Below are 16,998 nucleotides of genomic sequence, written 5' to 3'. Positions count from 1 at the left end.
TCTCGAGAGTATGGAGTCTGGAGCATCGTTACAGTATTGTTTCTGGCCAAAAGTTAAAGAGTAACCACAATGTGTGAACAGCACTTTTTTCGATTTGGTTCACGCAAACGGCGTTGAACTTATTCTTTGCTGATCGTTCATCCTTGTGACAAGAAAACATGGTGTACTGTGCCGTAAAAATCGAATAGCACGACAACCATAACCTTTACATATGAGTGCACTTGTGGAGCTTTTTTCGGTCTTAGCGATCCAGATGCTTCCTCTGAGAGAACTGAGCATTAGTAGCGATGTGGTATCCCAAAACCCAATTTTATTCACCAGTTTTGACATATTTCAGTAGTTCTCCATCGTCGTTGACTTCATCAAGCGACTCCTGGGCAACTTGCATTCGCCGCTGTATTTTATTTTTTTGTTTATTTTTTTCGAAATTCAATAGCTATGGAATAAATTTTGCAGTCCCTCGTTTCATACAGAAAATATCTGAAAATATGGTGGCTGAAGGCAGTTAATATTCCAGCGTCCTCAGCAACTTTCTTTTTGTGATTTGGTGATTGCTTAATATTAATCTTTCACTTTTCCCAAGATTACATCGGTTGGTGATGTGCAGGGGAGTCAAGGGTGCTGGTCATCGTCAGCGTCTTCACTACCTCCTTACAAACGGTTAAACAACTTGTAAATCGTTATTTAATCATAGAAAACATACCGAAGCAATATTTAATATTTCCAAAATTTTTCTGCATTTTATTCTGCTCTTATATCAGAATTTACAAGAGATTCTCACATCAAATTTTTATACAAAACAAATTTTCGCAGATACTACCAAAACAAACGTAACCTTTCTTATAGCTGACACTTCGATAAATATCTGGTATATCTAACATTGTTCACTCACTATTCAGACATTTTCATCAACACAGCAACGAGAACTTGCGTGAATCGGATTACTGAAATATATGAAATCACAAAATTACCATTACTTTTTGAGCAAAATTCGTAAATAATCGATTTCGGAATAGACATTTAGTCATCATATTTACCTGGGAAACCAATCACATTCACATCGATTCAGTAAAATGCGTCTATGCTTGGACAGCCGATAACCGCCGGTATCCTGCCATACTAATTCACAATGTAAGTAAAATCACGTGAAGTCACGCGAAAACTCATTTGCAACACATACGAAACCCAAACTGACAGCGGAACGTACCACTAAAAGTTTTGGTTTTTGATTTTCGTGCCCTTCACGGTCGGTCCGGTTTTCGGCTGTGTTATAAAATAGGAAACTAACATTCGCATAAGTTCACGCGATTTTAGCCACGTGCTAAAGCGGCCTGGCAGGAAACCGGTCGTTGTCGTGTATCCATGTACGGGCGTGTTTCACTGATCGATATGAATGCGGAATTGATCATAATTATTGTATGAATAACTAACATCAGTAGAATGAAGCCTGGGGAATGATGTAGCATGTCATACAAAAAAATTGATTTGCGGTTGCATGTCTCCGAGATGCCAACGTCAACAGCGATGGAAAGATTAAAATTCATAACGAAAATTTTCTCGGAACGCGAAGCGCATCATTTCGTTAGCAAAATTGTCTAGATTTCGGGAACTGCTGACTGTTCGATGCTGATTTACTGTGTACACGGGGATACAACATATTTCCCTTCTCGTTTTATTTTTGATAAAATTTTACTCTGACTTTAACAAAGAAGGCTGTCTGTCCATGTATGTGGTGATATAACAGCTTTCACATCTCATTTTATTTTGGGCGAAATTCTACTCCGGTTTCAACAGAGAAAACGATTAGGGGACCGTGCCCACCTTGTTCTTCAGAATACATTTTTCGAAAAAAATTATAGGGATTTGTTAGTGTTGTTCGAAAATAGAAAGATTTACCGTTTACACACAACGATCGCAAAAATTAAAAAAAGTAAGGGTTTTCTTTTTATTTGTATTCTTACATGGAATTCCATTGTTGTACTTGAAAGATACACGCCTAGCGACAATAACAATCTTCCTATGATGGATAGATGTAGTGACGTGTTACTCGAATGTCACAGGTTCCAGTCTCTCACACCATCATATTTCCATTTTATTTTATTCATTATGTGCCAGCTATAGTAAAATCAAATCCATTTTAATACCTCCTACCTTCTGATGTAACGGACACGGTGAAAATTGCTTCACAACGTTATTCTGGTCTCTCAGGGCGCATGCCTGACAAATGGGAGCTACGTGTTTCATTAGACAGGTGCGCCTCGTCTGAAGTTGGATCAGAATTATCGCGCCATTCAGAATCAGATTCATAACTTAGGACATGTTTTGATGGAGACTGTATTCTATTGTTTTAAGTAGCATTGATGAAGCCTAAGAATAGTAGATAAACAATATATGTATCAACGTATATTGCTAACAATCTAACGTGACTTGCATCATGATGAACTGGAAGTAGGAATGATGCTCTGAACTCATATACAACGAAAACAGTCAGGTCCCAATAATCTTCCGAGAGCTTACTAAACGTAAAAAATCCACCAATCCAGTTGTAAGCTTCACAAGTTCTCAATGTCCGGACTGTTTTTCTGAAGTAATCTATAGCATCGAGCCTTACTATAAATTACTAGCTGTCAAGCTGTTCGACTCTTTTGTACGTCGAATCAGTTAATAAAGTCATGCCGCCGGGATGTCTTACCCATTCTGGTAAGATAGAAGTAAACTGGGCTAGATTTAATACCAGTAAGAAGCCAACAGTATTGTCAAATGATACTAAGAGGCACTTGAAATAACCACATTCAGTCACAAGAAGTCGATTTACAAAGAAACAATGTGGAAGGAAGTGAATGAAAACAGCCAGATACCGCTTTGACACATCTTCTGAGTTTTCTACGGCTCAGGTGTATAGTGAATGCAATTAGTAAAACCGTGAAGTAATTTAGCGAATGACAAAGATGTATTTAAATGTGTCCAGCCGCACTGTCGATCATACTTTATTCCACGGAGAACATGGACATCTGACTTTTAAACGGAACGGAACCGACGATAATAGATTCATGAAGAAAAACTACGTTTCCATCTACCTTTAATGTAGTGCTTACCATAAATGAAGGTCTTTAAAATTTATGTCTGACGTTACAACTGCTCTGACTAATTTAAAACGTGATAATCGATTTCGGATTAGTGCAATCGCAAGAGCGACTGGAATATTTCCCTTGTAATTCATCAGAAACATCTAAAAAATAAATAAAAAGTAGCTGAACGCCATGTATCGTTCAAGAAGAATCGCTGAAATGTCAGGAATGCAGCCGGATTTTGTCAGTCTCTCATACGAAGTAACAACAACTTGCTGCATCTCTCAAAAATTTTCGATTACCTTAGCGTTCAGCAAGTTAAGTCTGAATATGCACGCAGGACTACAGTGTTGCCACGGGAATATTAGATTGTGTAATACCTGTCAAAGAACTCATAATACACAGATCTTATTGTAGCGTTGCCGTTAATTTCAGTTTTATGGTACACTGGACCAGTTCTGCCTTTCACGAAGAAATGGGATAGTAACACTGTTTCAAAATGAAAGATGATGTTGACTGCTGCGTTTTTACGTGTGCTAGCAGCAATGACATTAAGAGAGCGATAAATTTTTGCCGCTACGTCTCGTAAATAATGTTGTTGTTGTTGTGGTCTTCAGTCCTGAGACTGGTTTGATGCAGCTCTCCATGCTACTCTATCCTGTGCAAGCTTTTTCATCTCCCAGTACCTACTGCAACCTACATCCTTCAGAATCTGCTTAGTGTATTCATCTCTTGGTCTCCCCCTACGATTTTTACCCTCCACGCTGCCCTCCAATATTAAATTGGTGATCCCTTGATGCCTCAGAACATGTCCTACCAACCGATCCCTTCTTCCGGTCAAGTTGTGCCACAAACTTCTCTTCTCCCCAATCCTATTCAATACTTCCTCATTAGTTATGTGATCTACCCATCTAATCTAAATGATATTATCAAAAAGGTAAGTAAGGTCGTATTTCAAAGACGAAACTTTGTTTCGTTTTCGTTCGTAACAACTATATGAAGAAACGTAGAATGCACGATGGCCACAAGTGTGTCCGCACACTCCGGTGACGTCTTTGGTAGGTGTTTGTAATTGGCTGACGTACTGTCTCTAAAACTTTAGACAAGATGTTTGCAGAAATACAATGTTTCAGAAAGCAGAATATATTACTGGAACTCCGTCTTCAAACAATGAAAAAAGTATCACTTATAACTATTAATGAAATAAATATGGACAGTGCAATTTTCGTAAGAACTATTAGCAATCACTCTTGAAAAAGTGTGGAACTTACCTCTCGCATCTGTAATATAAACAGACAATAAGAGTGAGTTTGTTTATGAGATCGCGCAAAATTAACTTGCGTATATAGCATTAAGAGGCGCGTTCTTTCTCTGTTAATGACCACTTCTCAGTCTGATGAGGGGCTGACTTCGACAGATCAGAAGTGCACAGGCGGCTCGTTAAGCTGGCTTCTAACTGATGGTGATTATGTGCCTCTGATGACGTCACCGGGGCGCTGCAGGGTACCTGCCAGTCACTTTTGTTCCCGACTGACTGACGTACGCTGCCCAATGATAATAATTTCTGAAGTAAGTGGTTATCGCAAAGACTCGAATAAAAGAAGTGCTCCCGCTGGCTGTCTCTTCGCAAATGGTGGGACACCAGTCGCCACGCGTGTATTGACGTGGTCGTCGAACGTTGTAATTATCTGTCGTGTAACAGCTTAAAATGATACACTTTCGGACACTGTGTGAAGGTGTGGAATGAAAATGTACACTACTTTATTACTGTGGTCGTATCCATGTTTAGATTTTAAACCACTGTCCCAGCAGACCTATTCGTAGTTACAATCTTTTCACTGGGCTGATGAACATGATTTCGTAAATATCGCGGTTAACATAGTGTGCTTCCTGACCTGAGGGACTCCTATTGTGGCAGGTGTTGGCTATTAGAGCGGTTTCCCCATTATCAAAAAATTGTAAAGTGTATTCTTTCTCACAAATCTGGACAAAAGCATTTACTTGTGCGCATCTGCGGAAAGCAGCTATATCTACAGGACGTATAGCGGTAAGCATTAAAGAGCTGCCTTTCTTCTTTACTACCCACAGATGTTATGAGTACGCCTAAGGGTACATCCGACTACCCTTTGAATTGATTACTACGCTACAGTATTCCCGCCAACATAAGAGCCTAAAGGCAAAATTGTAAAGTATATTTTTTCTCACAAATCTGGACAAAAGCATTTACTTGTGCGCATCTGCGGACAACAGCTATATCTAGAGAATGTATAGCGGTAAGCATTAAAGAGCTGCCTTTCTTCTTTACTACCCACAGATATTATGAGTACACCTAAGGGTACATCCGACTACTCTTTGAATTGATTATTACGCTAAAGTATTCCCGCCAACATAAGAGCCTAAAGGCATTTTATTTTTTCATCATCGCATATTTTGATCTTCTAATAAATCCATAATAGAGGTTCAAAACACGAAGCTGTGAATGTCTGGTAGCAATATAATCAATTTACAAGCAGACTGTCGCGCTATGGAGTGATGCTCACGTAACTATTCGTATTCGAGGTATAATAAACGTAGTACATCACTGCGAGACTGAAACATTACCGCCTTTTAAGCAAGGATCATTGCCTTCACTTAAAGTAATTTAGGGTGCCTATACAAATCGTAAATCGCGATGGCTGATGAAGGTATTAACCCCCACAACATTGTACCTCGTATATATCGTCTGTTCCTATCTGGCATTCCTCTCCGAAATGTTCTGACAATAACACACTAATAGCTGTCTGCAAATTAATGAGATTATTAATCACTTAAAACACCAAGTAAACGTAAGAAGTTACATAACACAACTCTGGGATGAGATCACAAATTACCTATAGCGAGTCACATTTTTCTCCCTGAATTTTCGTGTCATTCCGCGCGCGAGGCTTGCAAGGCCGATATTTGGAGATCCCCAATCAGATTCGGCAGAACTGTATGATATTCCATTTATGTAGCTTACGAGACCTCCTTGAGAAGGTTTTCTTTGAATAAATATTAATGAAAAAACAAGATTTATCAGTAACAAATATTGAGGGAAAAAGGAGAAATCGTTAGCCCAATGATTCAATTTAATATATGTAGATTTTTTAACTAGGTCTCTCTTTTTCTCCTTGCTTGCCGGTGTGGTTTACCGTTACAGTGCCGAGAACGCACGTTTCTACAAGTGTCAACGAACATATTGCTTCCTCCTATAAGCAGCCACCCCAGGAAATGACCGTGAAGGTCAAATTATAGAGATTCGAACTCTTACGGAGGCTTAAAAACAGTCGTTCTTCCCGAAAGGCACGTACTCACTACTTTCTGTTGAAGTTCTATACAGATACATTCCCGGCTATAATATTCCCCGTCGCCGACGTCAGTGATAGCATATTTTCACGCTATCATGTCATATAGGATCATATTTTAGGGCCACTAGTGCTAGGGCCGAAGAATATTTTTAATCCAAAAGAGAGAAGTAATAACATCGCGGTGCGTTATTTCTCGTATCCCATACGAAACTTTGTTTAATAAGCTGGGTTTTCTTGCTCCGACATTACAGCGAATCATTTCGCTTCATTAGATCTGTAGTTTACAACTGGAATAAGTTTCAAAGGAACAGCAGCTATCATTCAATCAGTACAAGAACCATTACATTATTTATCAGCGAACAGCAACATACAATTTCAATACGCTTCAGCCAGCTTTCAAGCCGTTTATTAAGAAACCGTTTGTTTCGAAACTCAAGCTGATGAAATCTCTGTTAGCAAATTCCTCCTATTTCCTGCAAAATATTTTAAGCTGTATTAAAAGGACGCTTTTCTCTTAAACAATGGCACAGAAAAATAGTTCAGTTCATTTAAAAGTCGTTAAATTTGGAAATTTGTGGTAAGGTCTTATGGGACCAAACTGCTGAGGTCATCGGTCCCTAGGCTCACACACTACTTAATCAAACTTAAACTAACTTACGCTAAGGACAACACACACACACACACCCATGCCCGAGGGAGAACTCGAACCTCCGACGGGGAGAGCCGCGCGAACCGTGACAGGATGCCCTAGACGGCACGGTTACCCCGCGCGGCAAAAGTCGTTTTAATTATTATTTTAGCTTAAAGCAGCGAATTAAAAAGCACGAGAAAGTTCCCATAAAGAGGATTCATGCTTGCGTACCTGGTCCAGACATCTTTATTTAGATTCCTATAATTTTCCAAAATGATTCGAGGAAAGTATTAAGATAACGACAGATAACTGGTGACTGTAACTGGTTCAGGAATACACGCACATCTTTCATTACAAAACAGAAACGAAAAAACAATCTTTCCAATATGGCAAATGATTATTCTTTCTTCTTTACTTTCCCATTATGGAAAGTTGTAAAACGCAGTAAATTCTTTGCTCGTGGATGTGTTATTAGGCGTAGACAATTTTTTGTTTTTTACTAGTATTATTTGCTTTCATGGCTATTTTAATCTCGAACTTCGTAGTGTAATGATTCATACTCTTCTACCCTTTCAAAATTTGATGATACCATATGAAGCGCCGTGTGACCTCGTGTAATTTACACAGTGCTCTATGAACTAATGATTAAATGGCACAGGAGAATGGTATGTGGGTAAATGTGAGAGCAGTGATATATTACGGCGCTTCGACGCATACCTGACAAACACGAGAGAGCGCAGCAGCCGCTAGCAAATTAGTTTCTTTAGCGGGCGGCGCGATGGACGCGCAGCGCCCGCCGCCGCTGTTTATTTTCGCGTTTCGGGTCCGGACCAGACGCTCACCTGATAATTAAAACAATTACTGCGAACGCGGCCGCTCCGGCGACGGTAATGGACGAGCCGGCGTCATTACGCGAGCAGCGCCGCTAATAGAGAGAGGTATTGATTATCGGCTGATTGCAACACAAACACGAGCCAAATCCGATCTGCCGCCGCTTAAAAATACAGTCGCCCCGATTGTTTCTGCCCCCGCGCGCGTGGGGGCGGACGTCCGAAAAATATCCGCGTGGGGGCGACACTGGCTCCGAGAGCTGTTTATCGGGCGGGGGCGGACCGCAAAAAAGAAGAGCAAAAATACTGAAAAGCTTTTGCCGTGACACACACCGCTTTTCGCTAACGTTGTCGACGTGATCATTTCTCGCTTCTGGGCCGTTTAAAAACGTCACTTGCTGAATGCCAACGCTTACATAAAGATACAGATGTGAAGGGCAATTTCTGTTACTAAACAAAAACCCATCCCTCGGTCTTCTTCGAATTCAGCGCACTGCAAAGGCGACATTCAGACGTAATATTCGGTAGTTCAGGATTTAAAAAGAACAACTGGCGTTCAGGATTTAAAAAGAGCCACTGGCAATTATTATGTTGTTATGCATGTTGAAGTTCACATCCGCTACTCATGTTCAAGAACAAAATAACTTTTAGGCAGTATCCCTGCTATCAATATTGTCTAAAGATCCGACTGCGAGTTTTTGACCAGTTGAGGAATTATTATGAAACCGACTAAATGCAACTCTCTTCAACAATTACACTGATAAAAAATAAGATAAATCTCATTTATTTTACTATCAATTTCAGCGAAGTACCGATAGAGGTTGCAATTTTGTCAAAAATTCGGAGAGTATGTTTCCCCGTCAGGAATTCATTTACAAAGCATATCCGAGTTGCCCAGCGATCATGCGACTAATATAAACTGTAATCCGCCGTAAGAATAGTGTAGAAACGTAAGTGAAACCACAAGAAAAAAATCGCAGCACATTCTTCAAAGTCTACCTCGCAGGCGCTATTCGGAAACAGAAGCCTGTTCTGAAAGAAGCGCCTTACTGGCTAGGTACGCCAGTGTACTAAGATCAATTTCAAAGGCTTTTTTCTGACACATTTCAAGAGGTTATATTCTATGTTTCCTTAAGTACAGGAACTGCCTTTCGTTGTCCAGTTCTCTCGTCAGTTGAAGCTTAATTTTAAACGATAAAATAAAAAGCAAGCATTAGTGCTGTGTGATGAATAAGGTAGTAATGTGTGAGTACAGCATACGTCCTACAAATGTCAAAAAGGCATTAAAAATCACCACTGAAGTCGCCTAGAATATACAATTTCACACATCTTCATTTACGCCTAGTCAGCGCAGCAGAATTGCCTAGCAATTTTGTGCCCCACGCACAATTGATTTGAATAAATTACTTTTTACGAAAATTCATGTATGCAACCTTACGACACACAGCGAAATCCGATATTGATGTAATGAAGCGTAGATATATAACTTGTTTCCAAAATGAAGGTTTCATTTCTTCCCTACGTCAGACAATAAAGAAATAGGTCGTAATTTTCTTGAAATGGCTGTCCCGACGTATGAGTGAAGTCATTCAACATGCCACGAAAAGAAAATGAAGTTTATTAGCCAGGAATTTTATTCGGAATATTATTAAATCTGTTTCCAACTTTTTATGTGCTGGTCGCCCACTCCTATAAGACATTTGAAAATGATATTCGTGCGAAATAGATACAGGTACCCGCTGTCTTCAACACGTTTGAGTCAAAGATGGTAGTAGTTTGTTAAACAAGTGTTCTTGCGATTCATTTCACCGTACTGCCTTTATTTGCAACTGAATATATCAGTGCTATTTTTACTTGGCAGTAACTACTGTGTAGTTATACAAACAATTCTGTGATTTTCTTGCCGGTTGTTTGAGTACAACCAGTAATATTTAACTAGTACTGATTTCGAAATCATACATACAAAACACAGTAAATCATTATCTGCAATATGTGGTCACCATCGAGTGTTAATCGACACGATACGTATTTCACAGCATAGTACGTAACACAAATATTACTGATTCCTGTGTACATAGTATACATTTTGATCAGATTAATTGTATATTGGCGGTCAAATAAGAAACCGATTTATTGTGTATCATGTAACACATTGCAAAAGATCAGCGGTAGATTTTTTAAAAAATTACAGTCATGTTTAAAAACAGATTCTATAAAGACGAGCAGCATTACGTTTCTGTGCACTATGGTCGTAATGAGACCTGTCTCATCTTCTAAAGGTAACTAAAGTACTTAAAATCCATTGCCAATACACAGGCCCTTATCTCCAAAATAGTAAGAGCGTAATTTATATAATATGCATTAATAATGCGAACTTCAGACGCAAATTTACGATTACGGCAACGAAATTAAATCGCGAACTGTAGCCCGTTTGGTTTTATTCACACTGTCTCTTTATTGATTTTTGTGTTATCACATAAATCTTGTTTCTAAAACTTTGTAGGTGAGAAGAGAAAATTTAGGAAAGTCGTATGGCATGATCGTGGAAACCGTCGTAGCAACATGATTTGGATTGCATTCTTGTTGCAAACGAAGCAAATTTGTCTCCCCCGGCAGTTTTCGATGTTTGAAAGATAAATTTCCTCTCCGTGGATACAGCAATAAGTTTCTTTAATCCGTTAACTGTTAAACTTCTCCGTTGCTAATCCCTGTTATCCTGATTAATTTTAATGGAGTTCCTTTCTTACGATCTCTCAAGAAATAGTATATTAGGGATATTCGTAGCGATTGTGAGCTCGAAAAAAAGTACGAGATTACAATTTACAGTCATCATATTCTACAAAGAAAGGGGGAATAGATAAAAAAGAAGGAAATCATTTATACATTACGTTATCTCATTCATAAACCCATCAGATCTAAGTTTGTGTGTCCCATAACGAACACAAAAAATTTTCTTGATTCTTATTAAATAGAATATGTACTTGCTCAGCACTTAAGAATAAATGCAACTTTTTCGAAACGAGGATCAGTAGACCTAATACTCAAAGTCTTACATTAGTAAATTGAACTTGAGAAAAGGTTATTGTGCAGCAGCAAATATCGCAAAAGGTCAGGAAGACAGATTACTTGGACATGTTACACACATAAACAGGAATAGTAATCATATTAATCAATTTTCAAGCAATACTGACGATGAATGCACGCTGTTATTCTTTAGAATAGTTATTGGGGACAACTTTTAAGTTTACTACGTTAACTCAGAGTAACCGATACTTTAAACGCTGATGGGTATCCAGAAATGTAACAACTAGTTTGCTAGAAACCTAATTGTGAAAAAAAAGAAAAACGAAATCTCATTTCATACTCAGCTATATTTATAACATAGGGCAGAGTACTAAAGACACGCACGTCATCATCACATGCAAAATCGAATTCTGTTACCCTATCGTTTGTATAACTTACATTTTGTGGTAAATGGGTGCCTGAAAAATTAGGTGGGGGCGAGTAGTTATCTGAAGGTGCTAAACATATTATCAGACAAAGAAAAGTGATACATACACTCGTGTTCTGCCGACAGAGTTACTGTAGTTTCAGGCCTAGTCCGTCCTTCGAAAAACACATCCTGCGGACGCTTTATACGCCTTCTCTCCTGGGAAGAAACCGTGCTCTTCCGAGGCAATACGAAGTTCAGGCTATGTTCAGTACATAGCACACAGAATGCATATCGGTCGATAAAATACCTAAACGTAGTAAAATATCTCAGGATTGCAGTGCATACTATTTAAGGTCGTAATGTTCACGCTCTTTGTTGATGTTTCCAATGTTCTCGCCTTAACTGTTTCATTCAGAAGTATTATGGCGTATCCGTCAACTCAGGTTTCTTTTCTTTTATCTAACAGAATCTGTCGTGCCGGGATCATTAGGTTCAAGATCACCTCGCTCACTGAACGCAGCAAGGCACTGAATCCGCATTATTTTACAATTCATATAAAATGATTTAACGAGATCAAACAACTCTTTATTTACACGGCAAAGGATTCGATGCGGTCCCCGATAGCTGATCTATCATTCCGAACCGCGAAAATGTCAGAACGTCACTTCAAAAAATCTGAACAGTATATAGATATGTGTGGCCTTCAGGCCAAAAACCACAATTAAAAAATAAAATGTAAATATATAACACGTGTTATATGAGTCATGCAGATTTAACTCCACTTGTAAGTCTACCTGTGATTCCAGCAAATTTAACGCAAATGTCGGTGTGTAAAAATTTGATCTCACGGAACAGTGCGCATACGCCTGGAATTCTAGTAGTAAAACGTTCTGGAGCAGATATATCTTTGTTATTTCTATATAAGAATTACGCTGATTGGCGTTGAGGTGTTGCAAGGCTTCTGCACCCAGCATTTTTCTCAATTTACGGTATAAGTACATAATTTGCATCAAAATACTCGTCGGAGAATAGCGTAATATAACTCTTCTGAGTTTACATTGCAATTTTCTGTATTCATAAAGGGGAGTGCATCCAACTTTGTGTTAAGGTAGGTACTGGGATACGCTAGAGAATCGTCTGTTACCTGAATCCTGTCCTCACTCACATTCGTCGGCTTCGACAACTCACGACCAGATTACAAATACGCTTTGCGCTATCTTTCTCGTAGACTTGATTACTGCTCGTTTAGCAATACAGCCCTTACTTTATTTTGCATAGTATGGTATATGAAAAACCATATCAGGTGATCTGTACAGCTAGAAGTGTTCTCGGATGCGGTTATCTTCCGTAATATTACTTTGCGTGTAGAAGGCAGCGCATGTCTACGGGTACCAGCAATAGTAATTACTTTGTGGACAAATGTTAAAGGGTAGTATCAGTACTACTATTTTCGCTCGTCTGCGTAATGTGCACCATAAAAAATTCTTGCTTTAAGTCATTATTATTACTCATAAAAGACAGAGTGCCGCTATGTTAGTTTCATTCTGCAATGACCTGCAGGGGCTAAATAAGGCGAAAGGTTGTTCTTTCAGGCTGTCCACACACTTGCATCTGTTTTTCAGCAGTTGCCTTACGACTGTGTCATTCATGTTTCTTTTCCAATAGCAAGTCACTTACGCAGTTACCGAAAGCTGCTTCATAGCTAGTGTAAGGCTCTTCCAGGACAATCTCTATGCATTGGAATCATCGCTTCGTGGCCTGACTCCTGTTTGTTTATCACGTGCGGCACGTCATAAAAAGTGTTAGTAAATCCACCAACGTTCATCTTAAATCTATTTACAAGTATTCAATGGAACCTAATTGCACTGTAGCACATCAACATGATTCGACATTTTGTGGAATAAACGTCAATTTAATAAAAGTAATTAAATGACTAAATGTAAACAGTACGCAAAATGTGACGATAATTTTTAACGGAACTTCATTCTACTTCCTAACATTGTAGAAGTGTATCGCAGAAAGTTTCATAAAATTCAGTACAGTAATTATGTCTGTCATGTAGATAAGAATAAACATTATACTTATCCGTCTGAATGTTTTCCACTAAACATGTATCACCTGTTTGTAGTAGGCTTCAACATTGGTTTAATTGGAAACAAAATAAACCGTCACTTGCAAAAAACGAATAATATTTATTCTTTTCTACATGATAATCCTAAGTGAAGAAGAACAACAATTGCCACAAATATAAGCAACGATACAGACATTACGACGTAAATTTGTAATTTTCCGGACGTATTAAGAGTACGACAGGCTAGCTTGCATTAAAGTGTGTTCATTCTCAGTCCCTACGTAGGCCTACCTACAGAACGGAATGTAAATTTCCAGACCCGACTTCAGCAGACGCAAATCTACGCCAGGAGAAGTTACACCGTTGGATCTGTGCCTTACGAAGTTTAAAAATTAGCCGTCGCGGATGGAAGAGTTGTGGATGCGAATAAGGCGCTCGTGTATGGATCTCCGTTCTCATATCGGCAGAGCCACCTAGATATAGGTAGTTTTGTTGCGTAAAAAAGACCGAGGACGGAAAATAATCACACGATAACTGCTGCAGTTGTAGGCCCTTTATCATTAACAGCTGACTACGCTGATGTTTTCGAAGCAAAAGATGAAATGACATTCTCGAAATCAAACTTTGATGTTTCCTGTTGTGATTTAATTGGCCTGTTCATTTCAAATAAGTTTTGCTCCGTCTCTCTAAGCCGCTTAAGTATTATACACCCTTAAAGTGATTTCGCATAGTACGTGGAAGACCACGTCAGGTGGAGTCTATAGACCCACGACGCCCAGTGGGCCAGGGCGATTTTCGGTGTCAGGCGGTGACTGAACGAGCAGGGCAGAGTGTCGGAGCGAGAGGTGTGCGAGCGGGCTGCGACTCACGTTGAGAGGCGCGAGGCGAGACGCCGCTCCGGGAGAGCCCTGCGCCGGCGCCGGCGTCGGCGTCGGGCGCTGCTGCGACGGCGACGGCGGGGCGGCTGTGGCGACGCCGGGCGTCGCGGCGCTGTTCTGCGTCAGCATCGCGCGGCGCCTCACATGCCGCACGTCGTGCGCGACAAAACCCGACCGATCCTGCTGCGCGAGTGTGCTGTGACTACCCGATCCTGGGCGCGCACTGCTGCGGCGAGTGCAACCGCCGGTACACTGGCCGTCGTCCGCGGACCAGCTCGAGTCGGCCGCGTAATTTGTCAACCGGGCACCGCAGAGAGAGAGGAGTCAGTATCTATCGGCCTCTCAAGAACCGAGGGGGGGAAAACACGCCAGGCGGAGACTTACTTGGGAACTCTGCTGGTAGGGGGCCGCCGCGGTAGGAAGGTAGGAGGGGGATGGGGGGCGGGGGGTCACGGAGAAGAGAAGATCGTGCAGTGCTCGTACTTACCACTTCCATCATGAGGCCGCTGGGCGCCGACTTGAGCGCTGATTGGTCGTGGGCAGTGCGCATGCGCCGCAGGGTCGCGTCGTCACCTGCGGAAAAGACACGCGTATCCATTACTGTCCGACTATTACCTGTCATTCCCATACTTATCCATTTCCATACTGCTACACACAGAGGCTTGGCGTACACGAATACCACTATATGACACTGCCCCTCAGAACGTAACACAATACGAAAAATGTCTTTTTTACCCAGATAAATTTAAATAAAACTGCAATATTTTATGTAAATAAAGTTAGTTACTGTACATAATTTGCTTTATTGTTTATGTTATTAGCAACGTTGTCTTTATCCCAAGGAGGTACTAAAACCAACCACTCCACGCAACTTACTTGTACCCATCGGCGACATCGCGGGATACATCGGAAACCAGCGGTCACTGAGCCCAAACAGTGCCTCCAGCTGTCTCTGTGATTGTCATAACTCTTCCCCGCTCGGCTGCATGGCTGTCAGTAAGGAGGTGTCCCCTGGCGCTCTGATGGCAATCTCCTCCCGGGCGTCGGCAGGGCGCTAGATGGTCGGGGTGACAGTGCGGGCCGGGTGGCTGTCGCCCGCGCTACGCTCGAGCGGTGCCGACGCGCGTGCTGCAGCTGCGGGGGACGGGCGTAGACTGACGCCGCCGCCGCCCGCCCGCCGCGGCTTCCCCCACCACGGGGTGGCGTCCCCACTCCTCGTCCGCGCGAAGGCCCACCCCTTCCCCCACCACGGCGCCCGGACGACTGCCACACTTCCCCTACCGCGAGCAGCGCAGCGCCTCGAACGACCCGGCGCCCAGCGCTTTAACCGGTGCAGTCTACTTCCGAACAAACGCAACTACGCGAGGGCATTCACCATCTGCTGCGCAACGCCTGAGCAACAGCGGTACGGAGCCAGCTGTTCATTAAGTACTAGACTGCAATTCTCTGTGTATTACACTTCAGCACACGTTTCATCAAACGTCATCCCCTCAGCTCGCGAAGAATGGCATTATACTCCCACGTAATAACTATTCACTCCAGAAACCTCTCGACATGGTAGCAGACGGGAGCAGAAGAAAAAAGTGGAATGGTCTCTATTGGTACCAACAGCTTTCTCTTTCGCAGACAGTCACATTTAACTACCACACGACACTGTTCCGGTGCCTCTATATACTCGTACAGGAAACGATATTTCTCGTTTCAGATAATGGGAAGTGGATGCCTTCTGCATATGATTATAAGAAATGACTTTTACGCAGAAACAATATACCTAAAACAGTGCCAGTGTAACACTGTTATTAACTAACGGGTTAGCGAACGGAAACAAGGTCACGCGAACGGCAATTGCGTCACATTGGCATTTCCACTCCGTGCGCGTCCCCGGCCACGGAGGCGGGTTCACTATATTTAACAATTCAGAAATAATTAGGAGTAAGTAAACTGTTTTGTGTATATGATGCGCTAATTTTCAAAAAAATCGTTTAAATAACGATAATTTAAAATTAGGAAAGTATGATGTTTTGCACCACGCAATCAGTTTTAACAGAATACCGGGCAACGGTACGATTTAGCGACTTTTTGCGTCATCTACCGATCAGAACAAGGAAAGCAGGGCATTTAAACAATATATAGATTGTTCCTTTATATTGATCACCATATTTCACACTCTCTGCCTGCTGACACTGACCGGTGGCATGAAATTTACTATTAGTGCAAAATTCTAGTGTTACTCCTTGTCTGTGATTGATAAGCGTAAGGGAAATAATATACAGAAAGAAGACGAAGTACTCACCACACAACCACAGCAGTATGTGTATCAGGCACTCCTCAGACAAGAATATGGATATATCGCCATCTCCTATCACAAACATATAATGCAAAGGACGACATTGAGACTATAGAAAGTCTCAAGGTGCTAAAAAAATCAAAAACCAAAAAGAGAGAGAGAGAACTGATGTAAAGCGAGTAATATAATTCTGGGTTTTCGTGTGATTCTGAACAACCGTATCACGAGCAATAATTTTAGCAATAAACTGAAGTAAGTGAATTAAGCTATTTTCCTCTAGAATCGTTTATGTTGTTGACGAATGTAGACCTTCTTTTCAACGCTACAACGTTGGAAATCACTGGTAATCCCATGAAAACATAAACACATAAGCATAGTCTATCTTGTTGCTGAAATTGGCATATTAATATTTGTTGGTTACCTCGCCAGGCTTGTTGAAATTTTCTTAAATGAACGCAACGGCATTTGACTGTA

General features: G+C 41.0%; 1 protein-coding gene across 1 annotated transcript in view; it reads right to left on the bottom strand.

Annotated features, from left to right (window-relative positions):
* Nucleotides 1-15,371, bottom strand: part of LOC126095662 (zinc finger protein basonuclin-2-like) — a 128,443-nt gene extending 113,072 nt beyond the window's left edge. The window contains exons 1-2 of the mRNA XM_049910419.1: nt 15,114-15,371; nt 14,725-14,810 (exon numbers count right to left, since the gene is read on the bottom strand). Of these exons, the coding sequence (XP_049766376.1) occupies nt 14,725-14,810; nt 15,114-15,132 (105 nt within the window). The 5' untranslated portion in view covers nt 15,133-15,371. The remainder of the gene's footprint in view (nt 1-14,724; nt 14,811-15,113) is intronic.
* Nucleotides 15,372-16,998: the final 1,627 nt, after the last annotated feature.

This window comes from Schistocerca cancellata, chromosome 8 (genome assembly GCF_023864275.1).
Source record: "Schistocerca cancellata isolate TAMUIC-IGC-003103 chromosome 8, iqSchCanc2.1, whole genome shotgun sequence".
Lineage (NCBI taxonomy): Eukaryota > Metazoa > Arthropoda > Insecta > Orthoptera > Acrididae > Schistocerca > Schistocerca cancellata.
Note: the sequence above shows the minus strand (reverse complement) of the source record. Positions and strands in the feature narration are given on the sequence as shown.